This window comes from Homalodisca vitripennis, chromosome X, assembly GCF_021130785.1.
Source record: "Homalodisca vitripennis isolate AUS2020 chromosome X, UT_GWSS_2.1, whole genome shotgun sequence".
Lineage (NCBI taxonomy): Eukaryota > Metazoa > Arthropoda > Insecta > Hemiptera > Cicadellidae > Homalodisca > Homalodisca vitripennis.
In genome coordinates this window covers 17,782,111-17,808,904 of record NC_060215.1, presented here as the reverse complement: position 1 = coordinate 17,808,904, position 26,794 = coordinate 17,782,111, and the positions used below count along the sequence as shown (strand labels likewise).

At 33.2% G+C, this 26,794-nt stretch overlaps 1 protein-coding gene across 1 annotated transcript in view; it reads left to right on the top strand.

Moving 5' to 3' along the window:
- The window catches only part of LOC124368748 (twitchin-like), a 260,447-nt gene that overhangs the window by 218,828 nt on the left and 14,825 nt on the right, over window positions 1-26,794 (top strand). Inside the window, 26 exon segments of the mRNA XM_046826091.1 lie at window positions 35-322; window positions 1,531-1,673; window positions 3,648-3,931; window positions 4,408-4,591; window positions 5,439-5,587; window positions 6,170-6,395; window positions 6,876-7,086; window positions 7,572-7,850; window positions 8,509-8,811; window positions 8,989-9,291; window positions 10,200-10,311; window positions 10,701-10,873; window positions 11,350-11,519; window positions 11,816-11,933; window positions 12,234-12,399; window positions 13,658-13,818; window positions 14,994-15,059; window positions 15,210-15,507; window positions 16,127-16,260; window positions 16,440-16,647; window positions 17,375-17,527; window positions 18,884-19,110; window positions 20,249-20,539; window positions 21,387-21,580; window positions 22,860-23,037; window positions 24,745-24,801. Of these exon segments, the coding sequence (XP_046682047.1) occupies window positions 35-322; window positions 1,531-1,673; window positions 3,648-3,931; window positions 4,408-4,591; window positions 5,439-5,587; window positions 6,170-6,395; window positions 6,876-7,086; window positions 7,572-7,850; window positions 8,509-8,811; window positions 8,989-9,291; window positions 10,200-10,311; window positions 10,701-10,873; window positions 11,350-11,519; window positions 11,816-11,933; window positions 12,234-12,399; window positions 13,658-13,818; window positions 14,994-15,059; window positions 15,210-15,507; window positions 16,127-16,260; window positions 16,440-16,647; window positions 17,375-17,527; window positions 18,884-19,110; window positions 20,249-20,539; window positions 21,387-21,580; window positions 22,860-23,037; window positions 24,745-24,801 (5,076 nt within the window).

The following is a 26,794-nucleotide window of genomic DNA, read 5'->3' as shown; positions in this document are numbered from 1 at the left end:
GTGAAAGGAACGCTAACAAGACTTATTCCAACAGGTGCGCCCAAGATCACGAGTGACCTCAGTATAAGGGACATGACCGTGATTGCCGGGGAAGAGTTTACCATCACGGTGCCCTTCATCGGCAACCCCACCCCCAAACCCACCTGGACCATCAACGGGCTGGAGGTCATCACAGACTCCCGTATTGAGTTCAAGACTTCTGCTAACTCGACGGTGTTCCACAACAAGTGTGCTAAGCGTGCCACAGACTCGGGCACCTATACCATCCACCTGGTGAACAACATGGGTACAGACTCAGCATCCTGCAGGGTTCTAGTTGTTGGTGAGTCTAAATTTTAACTATTTTAGATTTTAACACAGCAAACACCATGTCCCTGCTTAGTAAACCTTTATAATTAAAAAGTTTTTAAAGAAAATTATTATAAAAACTTACTAAATATACATACTAAAAACCAACTTTATTTCATTTGGAACAAAACAAAGTAGGGAACATTTCTGAAATTCACGTTTGTATTGATAATGAATTTATAAATGAAACATAAAACATGTGTCTACATGTGGATAAACATCTTACATGGGACTCGCATATTGATTATATAATGAAAAAATTAACTCAGGTATTTATGCTCTAAAACGATTATCATTTCTCTGTAATTTATCAGTGCTTCAAACTGTATTTCATGCTCATTCAGTCACATGCATCCTATGGAATAAGTGTCTATGGCGGGACCTCAAATCAAAATCTAAATAAAATTCTCAGCCTTAAAAAAAAAATCTGAGAACCATCTTGCGATTAATAAGTGATGATTCAGTTAAGGAACATTTTACCAAGTTAAGAATATTAACAGTGTATAGCCAGTATATTTTTAATACAATCATTTATGTAAAAAATCACAAACTAAATTTTTAAAGTGGTTCACTTTTATAATACCAGAAACAAAAACATCATTATATTACCTCATCATAACCTAGAAAAATTTAATAAAGGCACAACAAATTTTAAACTATATTCCCAAAGTAATAAAGGAAATAAATTAATTAAAAAAATTCAAACTATTATTAAAAGATTTTCTTTTGAAGCATGCTTTTTATCCACTATATGAATTATATTCATTAGGACGGTCAGTATAACTCATAAACATACAATAGTGTTTTTAAGGTTTTTTTACAATTATTTTTACTATATATCATATGAGGTTTTATGAGTATGAGGTGTATGAAGTAACATTTTTAATAGTACTGTAGTTTTAATGTACTTGACACTATTTATTGTATATCTATACATACTAAACAAAGACTTTTTGGTTTTGAAATATTAAACGAGTTAGTTATAGTTTTAATTATTTACTTTTTAAACATTTTATATATGTATGTCTCTTATTTTAATCACTTCCTGCATGACTTATCTTAACAGTTTTTATTTAATTGGGTTAATTACTTAATCTATTTTAGTTAAAATTTCATTATATACGATTTTTTATCAGAACTAGCTACAAAGTAAACATAAATTATCACATGTGATGTTTTCAGACAAGCCAATGCCTCCTCAAGGTCCTCTGGAAGTGTCTGACATTACTCCTGAGACCTGCTCTCTGTCCTGGAAGCCACCTCTGGACGATGGAGGCTCTCCAATCACCAACTACGTTGTGGAGAAACTTGAGACTTCCACTGGGGTTAGTTATATGTTTTAACAACTTACAGTATCTGTACTGAAATTGAACGTAATCTTAAATTTGTAATTCGCTCTTCAACTTGAAAGTAGCTGAAATCTAAAGTGATAAAACCAAATTAATATTATTTGACCACAGCAATTTACTTTAAATAGTTAAAATTGAAAATCCATAATAAAGTATACAAGTTTACCAAATTTGTTAGTAATTTTTTTTCAAATTTTCAAACTATGAATCTTAACAAGAACTAAATAACACATCAATAAATTTCACAACTTTAAAAAATACTGAGCTGTTTATCTTTTTGAAAGTGAAAGATATAAATATATACTTCCGATTACAAAGTCTTAATAGCTACATTTCAAGATGAGATTTTCCCTATACAGTGTTAGTAACCTGCTTTCAATGCTATGCCGCTTTTGTTACAGTTTGATGTTGGACAGCCTACAAAATTCAGGAGTATATTCCTAAGAGATGTTGAGGTGGGCTTTTATTCCTACGTTGATTTTCTTGTCTTCGTCAGCACGATCATGTCAGTCTGACTGTGCACACTTCGTACTGTCTTGAATGCACAACTTTATTCTATATGGATGCAAAAGTTTCATTGAATGCTCGTATTTCATTCTGACAGTCAAATGTTAACATAGGCATGGGACATATAGTGTGTAGATCAGAAGCAACACAATTAAAGATATTAAGTTACTTATAAATTGTTCTCTCAAATTCTCTGAAATATAACCTTTATGAAAGTATGTGTATACACTCTTGCAGTGGTTTGAATCAAAACAAATAAATCAGAGAATATGTTAATGTTTAGCATTTCCAAAATCAATTCCTGGTCAAAAACAAAAATAGAACAATAAAATTGAATAAATGCCATGATTTGATATTGTCCATCAATACTGAAAGACTAAAATTTGCATATGTTACTCAAGATAACCAAAATAACCTCGACATGGAGAGCTGGTGGCCAAGTAGTCTAAGGCATCGGACTTTAGGTCTGAGATAGAGATATCACAGGTTCAAATCCTGTCTATGACCATTGCACTCTTTATCAGTACTGTTGACCTTGCACTGTACCGACTCTCCCCTTATTCTGTTATGGGCCAGTGGCCCATGAGGATGGACAAAATAAGACCAAAAAGGGGACTGGCCTATCCTTTAAAAAACTTGAAAATTGTTTCAACCATAAAAAAATGAATAATTTATAACTAAACCTTGAACCCAATACAAATTGTATTAATTTAAGAAATGTATAAACTGTGTATCAGTTAATTTCGAAATTAAAGCAACAACATGGTTTTATATAAGTAATTCTCTCTTCATTTACTTTTATTTATTTTTAAAATGTGCACAGCTACTGATGGCAAGTTTGTTTTCTTGGTATTATATGTTCAATCATTAATTACTCTGTGTTCGATTTTCGTTTCATTCTATTCTTTTTTGTCCAGAAATGGTTTGTGGATGAGATTTGGAAATTCAAACTATTTACATATAAATTGATTTATTTATTTGAATTAAAACTACTGCAAAGTTATTTTATTACTTATGATAAAATAAGTATATATGTATATATATATATGCTTTCAAAACTGGTTAAAATATCTTTAAATATATAGCATGGAACAACTGTAATGTAAATATTGTCTACAGTAAGCATATATAGCAGCATGAGAAGTTAGAGAAGATAGCAATAGATATAAGACTGGATACAATGTATACCACCTGACTGTGTACATAATAAAAAAGTGTCATCAGAATGATCATTTGATTCTTAGAATAAGGTTCGTCTATAAACAGTTATCAAAATTTTTAATACTAACTGAACAGTTTACATCCAGAGATTTTGAGATTTTTTGTGATGTTTATTTTATTAGACTGTAGCAGTACTGAAAAGCATATTATTTTGATTTTAAACCAATGTTGTTATTTACATAAATTGGAATCAGCGATTATAAACTATTTTGACTATTACAGGTTTGGACAAAGGTGAGCAGTTTCGTGCGCAATTGCACGTATGACGTGATCGGTCTGGAACCAAACAAGAAGTACAACTTCCGTGTCCGAGCAGAAAACCAGTACGGCGTGTCAGAAGGAATAGAGATGGACTCTCCGATGACAGCCAAATTCCCATTCACTGTTCCCGACCCTCCAGGGCAACCTCAGATCACTGACTGGGATACCAGCAATGCCTCACTTATGTGGGAGCGCCCAAGGAGCGATGGTGGATCCAGGATACAGGGATACAAAGTGGAGTTCAGGTAGGTTTCCAGTGTTATCGTCTACATCACATGTGTTACTCCAACGTGATTTTTGTATAGAAATATTAATTTAAGAAGAATTAAGATACCATTTTATGATGATACTTTTAAACCTTTCTTCCTTGGAAATACCAAGAGAAAACGTGAAACGTTTAAAGTTTTAGAATTAATTAATTAAGCACCTAATTAGTGTCATACTGGTTAATTAGTTGCTGTATTGTTTATTTTTTATGAATTAAAAAAGTCACCGATATAAATGTTCTCTTTGGGTTATAACTATTTTCAGTAATAATTATCTAAATATAGAAACAATTTGATGGGTTTTTGTCTTATAGATGATTAAAAAAGAACTCTCAATCAAATTAGAGTAAAATGTTAAGTTACTATGAGTTATAGTTAGTAGAATGTATGTGCCTGTTTCAATAATATTAATACAATTGTGTGATAAGAAGTTAACATAATAATGTGTACAACAGGGATGTGGCTGAAGACACACAGTGGCGTACTGCTAACGATTACCTGGTCAAGGAACCGAACTTCATCGTGCGCAGTCTGCTGTCTGGCCATGACTACGAGTTCAGGGTGCGAGCCAAGAATGCTGCAGGCTTCAGCAAGCCTTCCACTCCCTCCCAACACTTCAAGCTCAAGGGAAAAGCAAAGGTACGTTTTAACCCTACACACCCCTCTAATAAACCCATTCATTTCCCTATAACGCCAAGACATCTATAAAAAACATTTGTCTTTAAGTTCAAAGCTAACTTTTTTTACAAATATGTCATAAGATAAGTGCAAAAATTGTTAAACATGGAATTTTAGTTAAAATTAGCATATTTATTGATACAAATCTAAAATTAACAATTTACTATACTGTGAATTTGATCTAAGTACAAATTCTTGGTACAAACTAATAAAACTGATAAATAATTATGTAAACTACTAGTTATTAGAGCATTTCCTTATTTAAGGTTTCACAGATAAGACCTATCATCTTATCTTATCATCTGGGCAGATAGGATATATTTGGTTATGGCTCTGTAGGACACACAAAACAGACAAGCAGGTGGCCCAGCAGGTTGATGCTAGACAAAGGGCACCCCTTCCCCCTGGGCAGAGTGAATGTCTTCTATAAATACTTCCTTATCAACAAAAAACTCTCCAAGAGACACAATGTGTAATATTGGGTATACTCTCATGTTTGGCATTTTGGTCAAAGTCTACCATTCTGATATATCCGTCTATGGCGTAGGAAGAGCTAAGTCGATCTGCAACCAAAACTCTCACTGTATGGATTGTCTTTGACATCTAAGTCCAATCCGCTACAAGAAAAAATGGCCTTCAAAAAGGTGCAATCCAAATAATTGCACGCATCAGTCAATCTATTTAAATCATGAAGAAACTTTTTCAAAGTATCAGATTTTAAAAATCTCGCCCTGCATTCAAAACTTTTGCTCATCTATTGCAATGGTGAATATTTGATTGTCAAGCAACTCATAGTGTCTGTGTGCAGGTGCCATCGCCACCAGGAACACCAACTGTGATCAAGGTGGGCAAGAACTACGCAGATCTCAAGTGGGAACCTCCAACCTCCGACGGAGGCAGCAAGATCACAGGCTACATTGTGGAGAAGAGAGAGGGTGGCACCGCTATGTGGGCTAGGTAAACTACAATAGTAGTTACTGTTAGATTTTATTTTACAGGTTTTCACGATAAATAACATTGAGTCGTGCTAACTCAACACCTTTTTTAAATCCAATTTTAAGTTTTAGGGAATTTTATTTGACCTGTTTAGGTTTAATTTCATACTGATTGGCTTCTTAAAGCTGAAAACAACCTATGTAAATCAATATTTAACAGTAGTAAACGTCTTAAATTTTAAAATCAGTGGTTATTCCTGGTGTTCCATTGCATTTTCTTAATCAGTAATTTGTGCCTCTGTAACTTGAATTTAATTACACATGGTATCTGTACTTTGAAACCTCTATAATTCAAAACGTCTAAGACTCTTATATCCTACAAACATAATCATAAATCAAGCCTAATTTTGCTATTTAACTTTTTGTTTGATATCTCATCACTCGTAATAACACTTTTAATCATATTTGAATTTATTAGTACAATTCTGGATACTGAGAATGGCATGTAAATCTCAATTTGTATGGCACCACTGTAGAATATTTTTGTGTCTTCAACATCGGAGCATGTGCTATTAATACATCAATTGTATATTTCAACTTTCAGGTGTAATGACTACAACATCATGGATTGCACTTTCACTGCTCTCAACTTGACGGAGAACTCAGACTACGAGTTCAGAGTGTTCGCCGTCAATTCTGTGGGCAAGAGTGAACCGAGCTCATGCACCATGCCTGTTAAAATCTGCGAGATCGAAGGTGGGGAGAAGCCCGAGTTCATCCAGACATTGTCCAACGCAACCGTTCCTCTTGGAAGACTTCTCACACTTCAGGTCAGTCTCAACATTGTCACTACTTGATACCTGTACAATAAAATTCCTACTTGAGAACTATGGATTAGCGTTTTTCACTACGATAGATTTTGACCTGTATATAACAAATTGAAAACGGAATTATCGGAGTGGAAGTATTTGAAACTGTATGTTGAATAAAACGATTAACCTTGGTTCTGCTGAATGCACTGGAAGTTCAGTCTGACAGTACAGGCTCATTTAAAGACTTTAAATCTATTATTTCCTATTCCCATTATTCACAATACTTTCCCCCACAAGTTATACAAGTGTTACTTTCCAGTTGACTGTTCTATCAATTGTTATTCAATAATTATAGAGTTCTACAATTACATTAGTATAAATACCAATACATTGTCTTTCTCATAATACCAAATATCCATTATCATCAAATTGAATATGAAATGTTTGATCATTTATAAAAGGTAATAGAAGAAAATTAATAATAAATGTATGTTCCAGTGTGAGGCCACTGGAAAACCATTACCAAAGGCAAGGTGGCTGAAGAACGGGCGAGAACTTACAATGGGAGTGCGCTTCCGCTCGGAGACCGCAGGAGGGGTGTTCAGATTGCATTTCTCTGAGGTCAATGACACGGATGAAGGTGACTACACCTGTGAGGCTTCCAACGCAGTTGGTTACGCAACCACTACATCCAGAGTTAAAATTGGAAGTAAGTTTTGGCTACAATTAATTTCTACTTTGTAGAACCATGGAGATTCATGTGATACCAAATTGTAAATCACTTATAAATTGTAATCTACTAAACCAAAATAGATTGGATTTCATCCCATAAAAATGTCAGAACATCCAAATTTGTCAATAATCGTAAACTATCCAGCTTTCAAGGTTTGCATTAGTTCTTCATCCATAACTGATTCTAAAACTCTTTTATACATCAGTACACTCTATGGAGTATGGTTAATGGTGTATTAACATATATTTTTTAACATTAATAACTAGTTAAGACCTATTTATATCATATTTGTAGATCATTCTTTCATTGACATCTCCAGTTTGTATTTGATTTAAAAAAAAAACACTAAATTTAATATATATTGTTTAAAATTAATGATTTCTCCGTGATATTTCCAATTCATGTTAACAATTTTATTTCAATGTCTTGGTTATAAGAGAAAAATAACAAATTTTTTCCAGATCCACCTCGCATTGACCGCATTCCAACAGAACTGTATCTACCAGAGGGTGATAACAACAAGATAAAGATCTTCTACTCTGGAGACCAGCCTATGGACGTGATCTTGAGCAAGGATGGCTCAGAAGTGAAGGAGTCAGTACACATCAAATACACAGTGTTTGATGAATATATCATCATCTTCATCAAAGAAGTTACTAAAGAGGATGCAGGATCTTACACCTTGACTTGTAAGAACGCCAGTGGAAGTGCCTCTGGAAGCTTCACTGTGTATATTACTGGTAAGCCATAAATTTATCCAAATATTTTTCTTGGACTTATTAGGTCTTTAATTAAATAAAATAAAATCTGTTAATTTAATCTTGCTCCTAAAGTTAACATCATGTTTGGAAAGAACTGATATATCACAATAATCATTTTTATACTTTACACTATAGACATGTTACATAATTTAATGTGTATTTATTCTGTTTGATAAGATCCTTGCACAGGCCAGTGGCCCATGAGGGCGGACAGAATAAGGCTTAAAAGGGGATCGGCCTCTCCTTTTTTTAAAAAAAAAACAAAAAAAACAAAAAATTTCCTAAATTACACTTTAATACCAAAAACTTATGCCTTAAAATGAATGTTATATCCCCTTTAACACCTTGAGTTTCGCTAAGTAATTATTTTACAAATACATCTCTTTGACAGATTAGTTTTTCAAGTAAGTGCTTATTACGATATTAAGATGCTTATAAGTAACTGTTGTTCCAAGTTATTCGTAAATTGATTTTTATGCAACAGTCACATGTCTACTACCAAATGACTGGAATGTGTAGAAATTTTATCATTATTTTAGTTGTGATCATTTATATTAAATTTATTAAAAGAATTTAGGAATTTAATTCTAATAAGATAAACAATTAAGAAATGTTAATATCGTGAATTGTTTGTTAGGAATCCCTGGACCGCCAATTGGACCCTTGGATGCCTCTCACATCACAAAACACACCTGCACTCTCTCCTGGAACCCGCCAAAATACGACGGCGGACTCAGGATCACACATTACGTTGTGGAGAGGAGAGACGTCAACAGTCAACACTGGATCTGTATATCTACATCCTGCAGGGATACCACATTCACGGTGCAAGGCCTGACTGAAGGCAACGAGTACCTGTTCAGAGTGATGGCAGTCAACGACAACGGAATGGGACCTCCTCTTGAAGGCCCCAACCCTGTCAAGGCTAAGTCACCATTCGGTACGTTTTATCTTTTAATGTGCGTGAAAGGTCTCAACAAATTTAAATCGTAGAATAATATTGCTGCACTAGAACGTAAGTTATTTTTCTGCAGACTTATCAGTCAGAACTATCAAATGCAAGTCAGTCTATGTGGTTACTATTAAAAACATAATTGGATTTTTATTTGTGTGACAGACAAACCATCTGCACCTGGCATCCCGACAGTGACCGAGGTCGGAGGAGACTTCGTAAACCTCAGCTGGGAAAAGCCGCTGTCCGATGGAGGTTCACGCATCCAGGGCTACTGGATAGACAAGCATGAGGTCGGCAGCGACACTTGGACTCGCGTCAACCTGTCCATCTGTATCACTACACAGATCAACATCTCTAACCTGATTGAAGGCAGACAGTACGAGTTCCGAGTGTACGCGCAGAACGAGGCAGGACTCAGTCTTCCCTCTTCAGCCTCCAGCTCTGTCAAGATCAAGGACCCACTTGGTGAGACTCTTTTAGTAAATGTGCAGTTCATATAAGAAAATTATCACAACACTTTGACGGAAACACCAAACTGTGTCATGTATTTCCAACAAGATCAATACTTTTTATGATAAGCTTCTCTCAAGGTTAAAATTAGAGCAACATTCAATTGTTAGAATATATTAAAAGCCACTCTTAATTCCAACAACTCCTTTTTATGTATTGCTCTCTTGTTATGTAAAGTCAAATTCAAATTGTTTAATTTTTATGAGTATTGTGTACACATAATATTATCATGTTTGGTGTACCTTAAGTAAATTTATATTTATGGAAAAATTTTCCCTTCTCAATCTAAGCACCAATAAAGTCTTCATTTCACTGTATCCTTGAAACAGTGAGCATTATAGCCCTCCTTTCATAAACCCTCCCTATTTAAATAAGGTTAAGTATTAACCTAGTTTCTGCAATCATGCATCTCGCATATCTCTGGAGTTTCTAGTTCTAATTTTAGTGACTAGTATTTTCTCATTTTTTTGTTGACGGTCAAAGCAATTGATTTGTTAAGAGGATGGTTATTATCCCCCAAATCCTATGATGATAAAAGAATTTGATTCTTTGTATGAAATTTGTTTGTCAAAGATATTTGCCGCTGTTTTTGTACAAAACAAAATTGTGAAATACTGATCAAATTGAATTGGTACTAATAGTTTAGAATATACTATAATGCCTGCAACATACACAACCAAGTGATTAAGTAAAATAAATTTGTTCTAATCCTATATAAGTGAATTCAGGGTGCTTAATTTTAAAACCAAACTTTTACAAGGGATCGAACGTTTATTTCACTAATATAATTTATTCAGTGGCCATTGAAGATATAAATTAGTGTTAATTACTGTTATGAAGCTAATGTTTGATGTGTGTTCCAGCCGCAACTCCACCAGAGATCGTCAAGCCTCTCAGAGGAGTGCAGACTATTCAGAACCACAATGCTCAGTTCCAGTGCACAATCACTGGTACTCCAAGGCCTACAATCACATGGTAAATATTGAACATTCAATATCTGTTGGAGTAGCATTCTTGTGCCAGGTGTTGTAGTACAGAGGTTCAATGAAACTTACTGAAAGTTATCTAGACTTTCTAAAATTAGCATTTTTACTTTTGAGTTTCACATCAATGTTTTATAGTGAGACTGATAAAATTAAATTCTGTCTGGGAAAGAAATAAATTTCAAGTTGTCATAGTTATTTTATGTTTAGCTCATCATTAATACATTCAATTTATGTTTACATAATTTGTGAATTTAATTCAAATTATCAATTTTCCAAATAACATCATAAGGTACATGTAAATTAAATCTCACTGAAATGTACACAACTATTTCACAGCAACACTTGCGATGATCTATTCAAACTGATGATTATCCTCAGGTACAAGGGTGCACGAGAAATCACCCCTGGTGCACGACATCACACGTTTGCAGAGGGAGACAACTATACCCTCATTATCAACAATGTGTACGGTGTAGACGCGGATGAATACGTCTGCCGTGCTGTCAACAAGGGCGGAGTGAAGTCTACAAAGGCCGAACTAGTTATCATGAGTAAGTCTGAATATGGTCTTCGTTTAGTTTATTAATGGCCTATTTTGTTCATTATATGTATTTTAGATATTATTTAGTATTTAAGAAATAAAGGAAAACGTCTTCTATGAAATAATCTAGTGTGTTTTAGATCTCTGAAATCTAATAATTAAAGATATGGTAAAGACACATTTGCAACATGTTTCTTTATTCATATTGTTTTACTGGAACTATCTATTGCCTTTTAAAATGGGTTAGGTTTCTAAGCAGAGGTTTATTTTCATATTTACTTTTCAAAGTATATTTTTAATAATACCTTAAATTATCTAATACGAGTTAATTAAATTAAAGTATGGTTTTTAACAGATATAGTGATGCATTCTTTGTGTAAATGTTTTGCCTGTGTAATCTTTAAACACTCTTATCAGATTAAAAAAATGCATATATAATACGTACTAAGTATGATTTTCATAACGAAATTATGTGTCTCTGAACAGCCGCACCCAAGTTGAATGTGCCTCCTCGCTTCCGAGACACAGCATTCTTCGACAAGGGCGAGAACGTTATTGTGAAGATTCCCTTCACTGGATATCCTAAACCGAAGATCACTTGGTACAGAGGAGAAGAGAAGATTGAATCTGGTGGTCACTACGCAGTCGAAGTCAAGGTTAGTTTGTTATTTACAATAAAAAAACTTCTTAATGGATTGAAAAGATAGAACGTACAACTGAGTAAAAATGACACAATTTATAAAAGTAGCTATGTTATGTTGTTTAGTTTAGTTTTAGACACAGGTTTAACACCCCAATATCATAAATATTTTACTGTGGAATTAGGTAATTTTCAACCGAACTCTTTAAAAACTGTTTACTAGTAACATTTTTATTACTTGTTAAAAATGCTTGTGAGCATAATATTTTATATTTGTCACTCTTGTATTTATAAGGGTTATTATTTTTTTAGGAACGCCACGCTATCCTGACTATGCGCGATGCCAGCAAGTTCGACACATCACAGTACAGGATCGTGGCTGAGAATGATCAAGGCGTGGACTCAGCGATCATCAACATTCAGATAAGCGGTTAGATATTTTTCATAATATGTCTTAAATATAGTATCTTAAACTGAGATGATGTGGGCAGTATGATAAATAATAGTCTGGTTCTGGCAGGATTTGAACTTGCATTGTCTCTATCCCAGAATCTATAGAGTCTGACTCTTCTCTTTGACCTCTCTCCCAAAAGGTTTTATTGATTAAGCCAATAGTTTTCTGATGCAGATAAAGAGAACTTAGTGAACAATGATTATGATTTACTTACAGAATTAAAATTTTTAAGGGAATGCCATGGAGGATTATACTGAACAAATTTTTGTTTGACAGACCACCCGGATCCACCCAAGTTCCTGACTGTAGAAGACATCGGTCATGACTCTCTGGCCCTGACATGGAAGCCCCCAGTATGGGACGGAGGCAGCAACATCACAAATTACCTGGTGGAGAAGAGAGAACACCCAATGTCCAGCTGGATCAGAGTGGGCAACACCAGGTGAGGTCAACACAAAATGTAACAAAATGTATTTTTTTGACACCATTCTGTTCTCAATGATCACGAATAAAAGCATTCTGTATTCTGTATTCTGTATTCAACATCTAACACTCTCAATTCACAAACAGATCAAACATTCATTTGGCAAAGAAATGGTTAATGCCTTGCTTTCCAGTGTAGATCATAACTTTTAGTGTAGATCAAATACTGTTTTGCAAGCCTAAGAACTTTTGACAGATCTCTTAAAAGAAGAGAGTGGTCACTAAGAATTACAAATTGTCAGCCTCTTGTTTCATAATATCCGTGACCTAATGAAAAGGATAAAATAAGTTTTATCCATCTCTTTTGGCCTTGAATATTATCAAGCTTAGAATGGATAACAGAATTTCTGACATTTGCCATCGTTATATGTTACAAAAGGTGTAACACAATGTCTTGAGGATTGGACTCTATTCTCTTCGTCAGGTGGGGGAGGTACTAATACATATCGAAATAAAGAACAGAAAGAAGAAAAGAAGCAAAAGAAAATGGTTGGATTTTCATCCCTTCATTTATGTAAAAAAAGATGGTTGGAATGGTTATTTGACTTGAGGTGCAAGTTTTCAAGTTCACTGATTTGTTTACTGGTTGGGGGTCCGTACCGAGAATCAGTTCTTTGTTTAAGGTTTATTATTGGCGATGGAAGGTTTAGATGGATAACAGGATTTGTTGCATCGTAATATGTTACAAACTGTCCGAAATCCTGTTATCATTTCAAATCTTCCATCATCTTCCAAAACTTTAAACAAAGAGAAGTTACAGAATTTGTTATACCAATTTTCTAAATCCCTAAGCTAACACAACAGCACTGATATCACAGTTGCGCTAAGTTTAATGTTAAAAAAAAAACATGGCCCTGTTCATTGTAAGAGGAAACAAATTTCCTATCCCTCAATGTACCCTCTCCCACCCCTGCCCCACTGGCCGACATGTGGTAGAAAGTGATCGATCGTGATGAAGCTATCCACTGTGGTATTCCTTGCTCGCAAAGGCTTGCAGACACACGTTTTATAGTGAGTCACCAAGCCGGATATCCCTTGGGTAGGATATGACAGGTATTACTGTAGTAACACAGATTTTCATTAGTATGCACATAAATGCAACACCCTTAGTTTGATCGCAGTTGCAGGCTGTCAAGTGAAACCGTATTTATAACCATAATTATATTCACTTAGTTCTTATTCTGTGCCCCGAATGTACATGTTGACTTTGTGTCCAGATTCACCACAATGGCCGTAACAGGCCTGAGCCCAGGACACCAGTACGAGTTCCGTGTGTACGCTGAAAACGTGTACGGAAGGAGCGATCCTAGCGAGGTTACAGGTCTTATCACCACCAAGAGCTCTGGCAAGAAGCCAATCAAGAAGAGACAATATGAAGGTAAGTCAATGCCTTTTGTGAGATCTTCATTGTTTATAATTATCATATATCTACTTGTAGAATTTTACTAGATACAAAAAGTTGTATGATTAATTGTCTTCTCACTTCGTAGAATAGAATTTAATCTAATATACCCTGTTTTTTCAAAAAGTATTGTTTAAATTACTTTTTAAATGTTGAAAATATTATGAGGGAATCAGGTACAAATAATGTTGATCCTAAAAATAAAACAATATCCAAAATATAAATCTTAATAAATAGCAAATAAAAAATATAGTTAGTAAAACCATTTAACTTCAATAGTATAAAACTATTGTTAACTCTCCAAACAAAGCCATAAAATTAAGATACAATTTCTGAGATGGATAAAAATTTTTTCCAATTGCATTATTTCACCAGATGGAGAATTTTACAACCACAGCATTTATAAAAATATACATAATTGTTACTGGTTTACATTTAAAATGTTGATTAGGTAAAGAGTAGACATGTAAATTTTGAATGAACATAGTAATTAATTTAATATGAATTAATGTAAGATGAATAAAAAAAATAAGCGTGCATAAACAACAATAACAACATATGCAACAGAGAACTTCTATATCATATTAAGTTGCTAGTGTGACATTAAAACCCAAATTATTAAACCCACCATGGCTTGAGCTCTATATTTTTCATCTTCACAGTATGTTTCTCATCCTGTAATACACGTATATAGTTCACTATAATTGAAGTAAATCCCACAGTACTAATTGTAGTTACTGATCTTTACCATTCTCTGAGACACTATCAACATCTTAGAGACAAGTCGTGGAAAAGCAAGTGCTTGTGCAGTTGAAGGGTCTGAGCTAGAGATAGGGTTACAGGTTCAAATCCTCTCTGTAAATGTTTTTATCAATTTTATCAATACGATTAACTTTGCACTGTACCGATTCTCTTCCTAATTCTGCTTGATAAGATCATCATTGTCAACTCTAGATTTACAGAATTTTTCTTAGAAAAAAAAGAGAAAATATGTGCTTTTTAAGTATTCATTTCATTTTGTATATCACATCTTGTATATTACTCATCTTAATTTGTGCTTAATATGAAAATGTTTTAGCTTCAGTTGGGACATTTGCTACGTATTTTATCTATTACAACTATTTATTAATAATTTTGTTTTTTATTTTCAGTTGATCAAACCGGCAAAAAGATTAGAGGCACATCAGATGAGAAAGTCAAGGATTATGACCATTATGGTAAGGAATTAATACTTTCTATTTATCTTTCAATTTTATTAAATATATTTTTCATACTATTTCATACCATTAACCGCGATGTCACATTACAGGGATTACCCTTTTGGAAACAGTAAAATAAAAAAATCTTATCTTTTCTTTTTTCAACAGTGTTTGACATCTACTCCAAGTTTGTCCCACAACCTGTTGATATTAAGACCGACTCCGTTTACGACTATTACGACATTTTGGAGGAGATCGGAACCGGCGCATTTGGAGTGGTTCACAGGTGCAGAGAACGCAAGAGTGGAAACATCTTCGCCGCCAAGTTCATCCCAGTCTCTCACAACATGGAGAAGGAGCTCATACGCAAGGAAATTGACATTATGAACCAGCTTCACCATCCCAAACTGATCAACCTACATGATGCGTTTGAGGATGATGATGAAATGGTTCTGATCTTTGAGTTGTAAGTGTCATGACAGTGTCTTTGTATTGTGTGCACAGATGTGTGTTAATTTACTAAAGAAGTTTCTAAAACAAGATAAAACATAATAATAGGTTTGTTCATCTTATCTATTCACTCATATATCACAAGTAATCTACACTTTTGAAAAGATTATATTTTGTAGATCAAATCACATTTTTTAGAAAAATTTAAGTTAATACCTAAAACAGTGCATTTTATAGCTGAAATTATATGAATTTTGGCTTATGTGATTTGCTTGCAAATCTCTACACTAGAATGTTAATTTTTGTTAGATATTATATCGAAACTGCCATCATATTGGTCTGGTCGTATTTGCCATAGCAAGCTGTATTCTAGTGCAGTACTGCAGAGCAATACAACACAACAAAGTGTTTTTTCTTTGTAGTTAATGGAAGAATCTACAAGTAGTTCATGAGAACCTGAACACTACAAAAAACCAATCACAACAATTAATTAATTTATAAACTTTTAATGATTTTTCATGTGTTTTGAAATTTCGGATATAAAATAATATTTGTAAGTGTGACATTTAGTATGAGTATAAATTATAAAAAGTAAATAAAATCATGTGGATTGAGATGAAAATGTCTGTACACAGCTTATCTGGAGGTGAGCTGTTTGAGCGAATAACAGCCGAAGGTTACACCATGAGTGAAGCAGAGGTTATCAACTACATGCGACAGATCTGTGAAGCCATCAAACACATGCACGAGAAGAACATCATCCATCTTGGTAATACATCGCAACAATAACTTAAATTTTACTTTACATTGTAAAACATGTCACAGGTATAAAACACATTAATGCGATACCAACTTTCTGCATTATGGTTTTTTACTTTTTGTATTTCTAATAGAATTACAGATAACAGAATAATTAGGTGCTTATCTAATACTTTTTAATATTTGCAGATATCAAACCGGAGAATATTATGTGCCAGACGAAGCACAGCACAAACGTTAAACTGATTGACTTTGGCCTCGCAACAAAACTGGATCCAAACGAAGTGGTTAAGATCTCAACAGGAACAGCTGAGTTTGCTGCTCCTGAGATCGTTGAGAGGGAACCTGTTGGTTTCTACACAGACATGTGGGCTGTTGGTGTCTTAGCCTATGTACTGTAAGTATTAAATAACCGTACTAATCAACCTAGCTTTTAAATAAACAATCAGTATAATTTTTACCTTGAAACACATGTAACTTGAGTAATATTGTAATGTAAAAAAATAATTTAGATGGATGAAGTATTCTTAATTTCTTAACCATAATTTATTTGCAATTTACTCTCTTCCTACTGTGACAAGGAAATACCATTCTGATCAAATCAATATTTTCGGTAGGACATGTTCAACATTTATTTAACAGTTCTCTGACTCCAAAAAGTATTTTCACCAACAAACTTTTGATACATGTGTTCACAAGCAAATCTGTACAATTGCTAAAATTTTACATGTGCAGTATTTATAGTATGTAAAAATCCGTGTTTGAAAAATGTCTAAAAAAGGCTCAAGTGCGTTATATTAAATTTTTACCATTACTGAATGCTCAATAAATTGCAAGAAAAAAGCTCCACTACAACTTTTCCAAAAATGGTTAATTAATTCAAAGTTGTAATTAATTTATACAGTTTAAAGTAATTATACAACAGTTCATTTTAATTTTTATCAAAAACACACACTAACTGAAAATCATTTCTGCACCATACATTGTTAGATGAAACATCTTATGAGAAACTTATTTCACCTACTCTGGGTATAAAATACTAAGTTACTTTGTACTTACAATTGATCAAATCAATGTATTTGTTTGTACTTTTTCACTAACAGTTCTCGTACTATTTGATTTAGACTCAGTGGGTTGTCACCGTTTGCCGGTGAGAACGATATCGAGACCCTGAAGAACGTTAAGGCCTGTGATTGGGACTTTGATGAAGAAGCCTTCGCAAACGTCTCAGCTGAAGGAAAAGACTTTATCAAAAGACTCTTAGTGAAGAACAAAGAGTAAGTTGTTGATTACAAATATCCTCATGAATATGAAAGTATTACTAATTTAGCATAAATTAATATGAAAACATAATAAAAGTACCGTTCAAAAAGTAATTTCTGATTTTCCATGGTGGGAGGAAGGGTGGGGTTTCCACCATTGTCTAGGTGTCTGAGTACTCTGTGACTCCAACTGGAATTTCACAGATGGCAAAGTACAGTCTGTAATTCAATATTGTTGTTGACAAAAATCCCTAAATTCATCAGAATTTACAAACATGGTGAGAACATAATGAGTGAAGGAGTGAGGCAGTGGCGCATTATGTTACAAAATTGGCATATCCACTTTCTCAACGATGACAATTTCCAACCGAGCGTCTTGATAAGTGGACTGGTGGCCAAAGTGACTAAGGAAAGTCGTAGAAAATGATGTATTATATTCACATAACTTTATTTCCTTTTCCTAAAAATTTCAAAGAGTTTACTGAATGATATTGTGTCATTACTTTGCTGCTTCAAGTTTTGTACCCAATTGGTGCCAGAACTGTGGCAGATATTGGAGGTGCCAGAGCTCTATGACAATTGAATTGAAAAATTAACTCAGTGCTATATCATAAGACTCAATGTTTTGGGAAACCACAAAGAAATTAGATTAAGAGTGTGGCATTTAAATATATTTAGTCAAATTTTATTCCTCATATTGGTATTTTCTTTTGATTCCAAAATACAAGTTACGTTCATCTTACAATTTCATTCTGGATGCTGTATTTATAGCATCACAACCAATTTTGAAAATACTCTTCTTTCTTCAGATCTTAATATTCCCTGGGAAGAAGTTATTATAGGTTCATCTTTCCCAATCGTTCCAAAATTTAATATATTTTTCTGTTTTAGTTGTATTTGTGTGCAGATTCTTATTCTGTTTTAGATTTATTAAAAAAAATAAAGAAAGAATATTTGCTTTAGCAAGAGAACTTATGTATAAAATTATTTTCAAAGTCACATTGGATTTAAATTCTTGTAAATTATAGAAGGATCTCACAATGTGTAAAATTCTACAAAGAAATTATACTCTTGGAAAACTGCCAGTCAGGTATCTATTTTGTTTACAAATAAAACTTACCACTAGAGATAGTTGCATTATTCTCCAATAGGACAAAAAATAAATCATGACCAAAAATCCTCAAAATTTGGTTTGCAATAATTAATCAAACACATGAGTAAACTATGCTCAAACATGAAGATTTAATCATATTTAATACCAATGGAGCAGATTACCGCATAAGATGTTTGCTGCCAAGAGATACCATGTAATATAGATATTACTAAGTCTAGATAGGACTGTCATACTATTTAAAATGTACTGTCTGACAGAAAGAGAATGACTGCGCATGAGTGCCTCCTACATTCCTGGTTGACCGGTGACCATAGTGATCGATCTGCCGCCATCAACTCATCGCGCTACACCAAACTGCGAGACAAGATCCGCAGCAAGTATGACCACTGGGAGGACTTTGTACTGCCACTCGGTCGCTTGTCCGAATACAGTTGTCTACGGAAACTACTCATTGAGAAGTACCGCATCCACGAAACATCATTCGGTTAGTACACATTAACACTTGTTGTTATCTTCAGTTCTTAGACACAATAAAGTAAATCCTTCCAAAACTAGGATGTGTTAATGTACAAGTTTTATCCAAGTCAGGTACACAACACATTTTAAATCTAGAAACCAATGTGAAAGCTATATAAACTTTAAAAAACTAACTTAGAGCATTGCAAATTCCAGGTATTTAACTAAAAGAATCCATAACATACATTTTGTATGCATTGAACAAATTTGTATACAATGCGCATAACTTAAAATAAAGATACTTTGTGAAGTGGATACTGAATTGACAAACAGTTTTCATAAAATGTTGAACTGAATTAACTAAAAATAACTTTAATAAATTAACTTAAAATTCGGTGTTATCAAAACAAATTTTCAAAACTCAGAAATATATCATTAGAATCATGTTCAAATTTAAAAAGAGACAATCCACTTTTCAAATACCATAACATTCTTACTTTACCATCTATATATATTCTAGAAACCCTGTTACTATTTAAAACTAATAACTCTTTAAAACAAAACAAGTATTGCACCATTACAACATCAGAAATCAACTCTTACAATACCCCATACACCGATTAAAACTATTCAAACAGGGTCCTTATTATTCAGCTCTCAAAATCTATAATAACAATCTAAAGAGGGAGAATTCCATAAATGCATTTAAAACTTCCCTAAAATGCGACCTCAGTTTTTTACGGGTATTTATTATAGATTTTTAGACTAAGCTCACGAAGCTTTGCAAATAGGTAATTATTTCTTTATTGGTTTAGTTTAGATCATTAGTTTATTTTTAAACATTTACAATTCACATGTTTATCTTTAGCTATGCTGAAAATTATAATCCTATGTGAAGCTTGTAATAAATAATTTAAAAAATAAATAAATAACTTAAGGTTTTTAAAGTTCTTTAAGTTTTAATAAAACAAAAGTGTTAAGTTACTAATTGGTGTGATAATTGAACGTTTAGGGGTTATAAAGTTTAATAGTTTGAAATTTAATAGTAATATATTTTAAATTAATTACGTTCTAACTTAAAACTGATGAGTATGGCTGTTAAAACTGTTAATTTAGATTTAGGTACCCATCCAAAAGTACTAATCAGAAATAAAAACCATTTACAGACCGCAGGCAAGCGGCGCCACGGTTTGTGATAAAGCCAAACAGCGCATTCGCGTACGAGGGACAGAGTGTCAAGTTCTACTGCCGGGTGATCGCAGTGGCCACACCGACACTGACCTGGTTCCACAACAACCAGGAGTTGCGGCAGAGTGTCAAGTTCATGAAGCGCTACGCGCACGACGACTACACCTTCATCATCAACAGAGTCAAGTTGGAAGACAGAGGAGAGTACATCATCCGGGCCGAGAACCATTATGGCTACCGAGAAGAAGTTGTTTTCCTGAATGTCCAACGTAAGTTGAGTTTCTTTGCATACTCGTGTCTTAGAGTGTGTAATACTCATTAATTTAATATGTTCAGTCCACAGGGGATTTTTCTGAAGTTCATTAGCTAACATTATCTGGTCGCACATTAAACATTGCAATACTAATGATGGAACCTTTAAACAGGCTTAGCCTTAGAGGCCCAAGATTTTGTCCAATTATGTACAGTATATACAATATTTTTAGTTGTAGTAGTAGTGGTTAATTGATCTTTGATTTACTTTTTTTGTCCACAACTGTTATAGGATTTGTTTTATAAAAATTAAACGAAAAAAAGATGTTTTTATGAACAAAATTAACTACTCTCTTCTTGTAATCATACAAATTTAAATAAACAACTTTATGCACTAAACTTTGAGCATGAGAAAATTTATTTCTAGACATTTTATTTTTTGTTGTATTGAAAATCAGATCCGCCCTTGCTGCTCCCTACTGTTTTCTTTTGGCATCCCTAGTAACACTACTGCAACAAGGTATTAGTTAAGTTACATTTCAAAATCCATACAAAAGAACACAATAAAAAAGTTCCTCATAAGCTCAAATCTGACCTCAAAAAATTAACTTCATGGTTTCACCTATAAACTATGCGTGTACATATTCAAGAAATCCTACATGCATCTTTGTCCTATCCATACATAAAATATGCATGTATGGATTCAAGAAGTCCTACGTGCATATTTTATCCAGTTACTTACTTCTGTAGACTGTGCGTATTAATAGGTTACAGCCGCTTTAAACGGTAACTACTATCCAATACGTATGTTTTAGACCAATACGTCTGCTCGAAACTTTAACGATTGTGTTGTAATATGTCTAGCGTTACCAAAGACTGTGCCCACGTACAAGCCAGAAGTGCACCCCGTCAGGCGGCGTGAGCCACTGGCCTATAACTTCTGGCAAGAGGAGTCAGAGAGTGCACCTTGCTTCACATTCCTGCTGCGGCCCCGTGTCATGCAGTTCCGCCAAACTTGCAAGTTGCTCTGCTGCCTGAGTGGCAAACCTGTACCTACCGTGAGTTCATACCTGTACCTTCATCATTCATAGATTAAGCTTCACAAGTTGTACTCCCGTCACTACGTTCATTGATTTATAAGACACATGTCATTGTTGTGTATAGCATGTATAAAGGATTAAGCTATGCATAGTACCAAAAAGTTCTCAGAATTATGTTGTAAGTAACAATTTTTCATTTTCTCAAATTTAATTTATAATTTAGTAATAACTGGAAATCTTAGTGATTCTTCATAAAATTCGGTAAATTTTATACCTAGAATGCTAAAAAACTCATTTGACAACTAAGAAATGGTATGTAAACAAATAATAAAATTTCAACCCATCATACATTTAAATATTATAACTGTTGCTAGTGGAAAGTACAATAGAAATTTAAGGGGAAAGGTGTATATACTCTTTTGTTTTTATGCAATGATAGTAAGATTGAGAGTATATCTTTCACTGAAAAATAATGTAGATACAATGAATGACAACTTTTTAAAATCAGTTAAACTACTTGACATTTCCCTAGATAGTACTGTACACTCTGCTGGGATGAACATGTCCATGGCCTTTGTAGAAAATTGTCAAGAGTATTAATTATTCTTATTAAGGAAACTGAAGTATTGTGTGAGCCCTGGTGTTTTATTGATGGCTTATTTTGGTCTCTTTCACAGCCATTTAAGTTATGGTGTACGCCTCTCGGGTAGCTCTAGTGCTGCAAAAAAGTCTTTTACTTGGCAGAAGAAGGCATTAAGGGCATTGGCTGGATTATCTAATCAAGAATCCTGCAGAGCAAGTTTTTGTACATTTAAAATCATGACACTTGCCAACATGTACATTCATAGTAATTTAATCTTTGTTAAAGGAAATATCGATAAGTTTAATACTCACAGTTTATTACATAATTATCAAACAAGACCTAGTTGCACCACATATTAAATTGAGTAAAGCAATGAAAAGTTACCAATACCAACAATTGAAATTACTTAATAGGTTACCAGTTTCAATTAGCTTGTTACCAATTAATGAGTTTCACAAAGTTGTATCTAAGTGGCTTAAGGGTAATGTATTTTATACAATTGAAGAGTACATGTCTTGTGAAAATGTAATAGTTTAGATTTTATTTTAAATTATTAACATTGTTCTAGTACTTAATATAGATTTAGGACATTTATTCTGATGAAGCCTATTTTAATTTGTAAAAAATATTTAATGGCTAATAAAGATTCTTCAAAATTAATGTCACTTTAATTTTGAAAAAAATATATATACAAAATGTGTGATTTTTTTGTAGGTGAAATGGTACAAGGGTGCCCGTGAACTTTCCAAGTATGACTATACCATGACCCACTCAGACGGAGTGGTGACTCTGGAGATTATCGACTGCAAGCCCGAAGATTCTGGAAAGTACCGTTGCGTTGCTACGAACGTCCATGGCACCGATGAAACTAGCTGTGTTGTTATTGTGGAAGGTACCTATTCGAATTAGGTCCTCTACCCCACTGTACCATTCTATGTTAATTCACTATTAATGACGCTCAAATGTAAATTCCATCAAATGTATATTTTTGACATATCAAAAAATATGGAATATCTAATAACTATATTTATTGTGGTGGCATTGCTTGAGCGTATGTAAGTAACATGAAATCACATGCCTTTCGTATAATTTTGGGTTTATCAAGAATAATGTAATAAAGTCTGATTGATTTTGTTTTATAACAGTCCGATTCATATGAAAAATTCGTTAAACTGAAGTAAAATTCATTTGTAATAATTGTACAATTCAATTAAAATATTAGTTTTTGAATTGCTTTGCTATGGTTGAAACGACAAACGAATATATTGTCAACTGCAATCAAAACAAGTTTTTTTTAAGTCGCATCATTACTTTGTAATGGATTGTTTTGTTCTCAATGTTCATAGAAATTATTAAGGTATTTTAAATTAAATATTTTTCAAGTGATGTGTTCTTTATTTTATATTAGTTACATCATAGGAGTTTTCAAATGTGCCTGCAGTACTATTATAATAAATGTTGGCTCTGATGGGAAAAAATAACTTTTGATTTTGCAGTCATTTGATATGATTTTGAGTATGGGTAAAAATAATTATATTTACTCATGAATATTTGAATGAAGCCATTGCATTACTTCAAATTTAGATACAGAATGTTGTAATCGTAGAGAATATATCAGTTTACAAAACCTGATATGGTTTTGGTGTAAAATATGTTATTTTGTGATGCTTTCTAGTTTTTCACAAATTAAAAACTAAAGTAAAGACAGTAAAATTTATTTTATTCACAGGAGACATAGACTTATTGGCTTGAACTATACCGTTTCGGTGGTCTATCACCATTCTTCATTAGAGTAAAAAAAATTGTAAAATTGTCTCCTGTTTTGCATTTCCAATTATATTATAAACATGATGTGAATGAAAACCAAGTAGTGGTATATTTATACGTTTATCATGGTATAAACGTTGAACACTGCTCCTAGCATTGTGGGCGAAGTGTTTAGTGTTTACTGCAGATTGACGTTCTAGATCTCTCCTTCCTCAGTAGACGACTCTATAACGTTGAATGTGTGCATAACTTTGCAATGGCTTAATATAAGGTAAGACTGAAGGCTTACTGTGTCTGTGACTGTAGTCAGCTACTGCCATGGCTTATTTCTACCCTATCAATATGCTATTTACGCTGGTTATCTCTATTAATATCACTTTTCTGCTCTTACTAGATAATTGCTCTGTTAGATTCTTCTTTAATTTTTGCACAGACAGATCTCAATACAACAGTTTTCCCTCCAATAACTGTTCGTTTCTTTTTCAAACCATATTACAACTTTTTAAAGCGTTTACCGTTCTGAAAACAAACTAAATAGTGATTGAAGAACACTTGGTTTTCCGGTAAAATAAAATTACTGTGTAAGAACAGAAAATGTTATACACTTTCAACTACTGTTCTTTCTTAAATCTTGTTTAAGTTTATATTGAACACATTTACTTGCTGTAAGATCGTACTATACAAATAATTTCAACTGCCAGTGGAATTATTCATTGCGATCCGTTGTCACTCAATATAATTGAGTAAATCAAAACATTGTTATTGAGATCTGATTGTGCGAGCTGCCACTAACAATGCACACTTATTTCTGAATCTGTTCTGTCTTGTATAGGCACAGGTGAAACAGACGACCAGGCTGTCTTAGCACATAACTTGATGTATTCCGGAGGTAAACTATTTCCCTTATTACACCAGTAAGACGTAGTAAACAAAGTATACTCCCTTTGCTTTACGTTTCCTATAAAGAATATTTCTTAGATCAAGTCAATGTTACCGTACTTAGCTAAAATGAGAGAAATTTTTAGTACGGTGAACAGTTTGCAACAATAGTTCAGTTCTGGTGGAGTCTTGTTTCTCTGACATTCGTTGTACAGCATTCTTAAAATATGACTGTATCGCTTTATGTGCCCAGCAATAAGTAAACAAAGAATAAAAATTTAATACGATATACCTCACACTTATCACAGTTTAAAAGTAGTGGTTTCGGCATGTCGCTTATGATAACTCAAAATAAAGCAAATATTTTTAAAATTCAAATAATGCTTCTGAAATAATTGAACACTCATTTATTCAATATTTCAATATCAAATTTATTTATGGCTAATTTATTTTTACTGAACTGCTTTAATGAGTTGTGAAACTTTCAATGTTCCTTTACTTTTTTATTTGAGAAGAATTCTGAACTGCAAAATGTGTATGCATAAAAAAGCCTCAATTTCGAAATGATTTTAAAAAAATATATGCATTTTTTCACTGACATGGCCAAAAACAGAAACAAATTAATACTGTACATCCAAGAACTGTCTGTATCGAGTTATTGCACACCAATTACAATTTTTAGTAGAATCAAACATGTGCAGAGTTGTTGTTTTATTTCTTATATCAAAGAGACCTTAACTGTGAGATGATAGATAAAATATCGGTGTATCAACATATCTTTTAGCCAATTTACCATCTTTATATTCAGAGTTATAAATAGTAAAATAATTGTTGCTATTTGTTATTAAAACATCAATAACCAATTATGAACGGTACCAGAATCAAGTACAAAGTACTGGATAATTGTGAACTGACCGTACTCACCGGAAGCGATCAGTTCCTAAACTATGATCATTTTGTACATGAAACACTATTGTGCAATAAATTATTTTTTATGATGATTTGGTGTAATGAGATGTACTAGTGCTTCTGTAAATATAATCAGCATCAATTTGTAATCCATTTGTAGATTTAGAATATAGTTTGAAGTTGATAACATTGAACTGAATCTATTTCAATGCTTTTTCTTTATTATGTTAAATTTTTCGTTTGCCCGGCACTTTCTACAAGCTTGTTTATGTCAGATAAGAAAGACTCTACTATATTTAAATTTAAAGAATTTTATAGTAAACTAATAAGAATTAATCTTAATAAAACAAAAACCACTATTCTAGTATCTCAAACGTTTGTTTATTACATGCATACTAAAGGTTATACAAATCAAACATTTAAATCTAAGTTGAAAACTTAGTAATAACTCAGACTACCAACTTATCACTTAGCATAAACGCAGCAATATATAAAATGGTTTATATCATTACATCAAACATGATTTATAATTTTAGGGTAGTAAAACATTGAAAACTGTACGTCAACTTCTCGCTCCAAGTCTTATATAGCTATAGCTCTGCATGCAGCTAGTCAGTGTATGGAGTATGGTTAGATGTTAGTATGTGATGAATGTGAATGATATAGTTCTAGAGTGCATGTAAAATTTAATTCTCTTAACACTTTGGGAGCTGTATATAAGCGTGGAAAGTTACACATTGTACTGTAGGCTTGAGATTATACGTATTACAATATTTTCAGCCCAAAAACTTCTAGAAACGGTAAGCCTTTTAAACCCACAGTTTAGAGGCTAACCATTTGGGTTTTCAAAATTAATTTATTTAGGATGTCTGGATTTAGATATTTTTGTGGAGTATTTCAGAGCATTTGACAAAATTTCAGCACCTCTATGAATGTTAGTTTACTATTATTATCAGGTAAATTATTATTAAAGAATGTATTTAACAACACACATTTTACAGAGATATTCCATTTTATAAATCTAATTAATAATAACCACAATTAATAAGTCCACTTCTTGATGGAGGCTTGGGCTGTTATTGGTGCTAAACAAA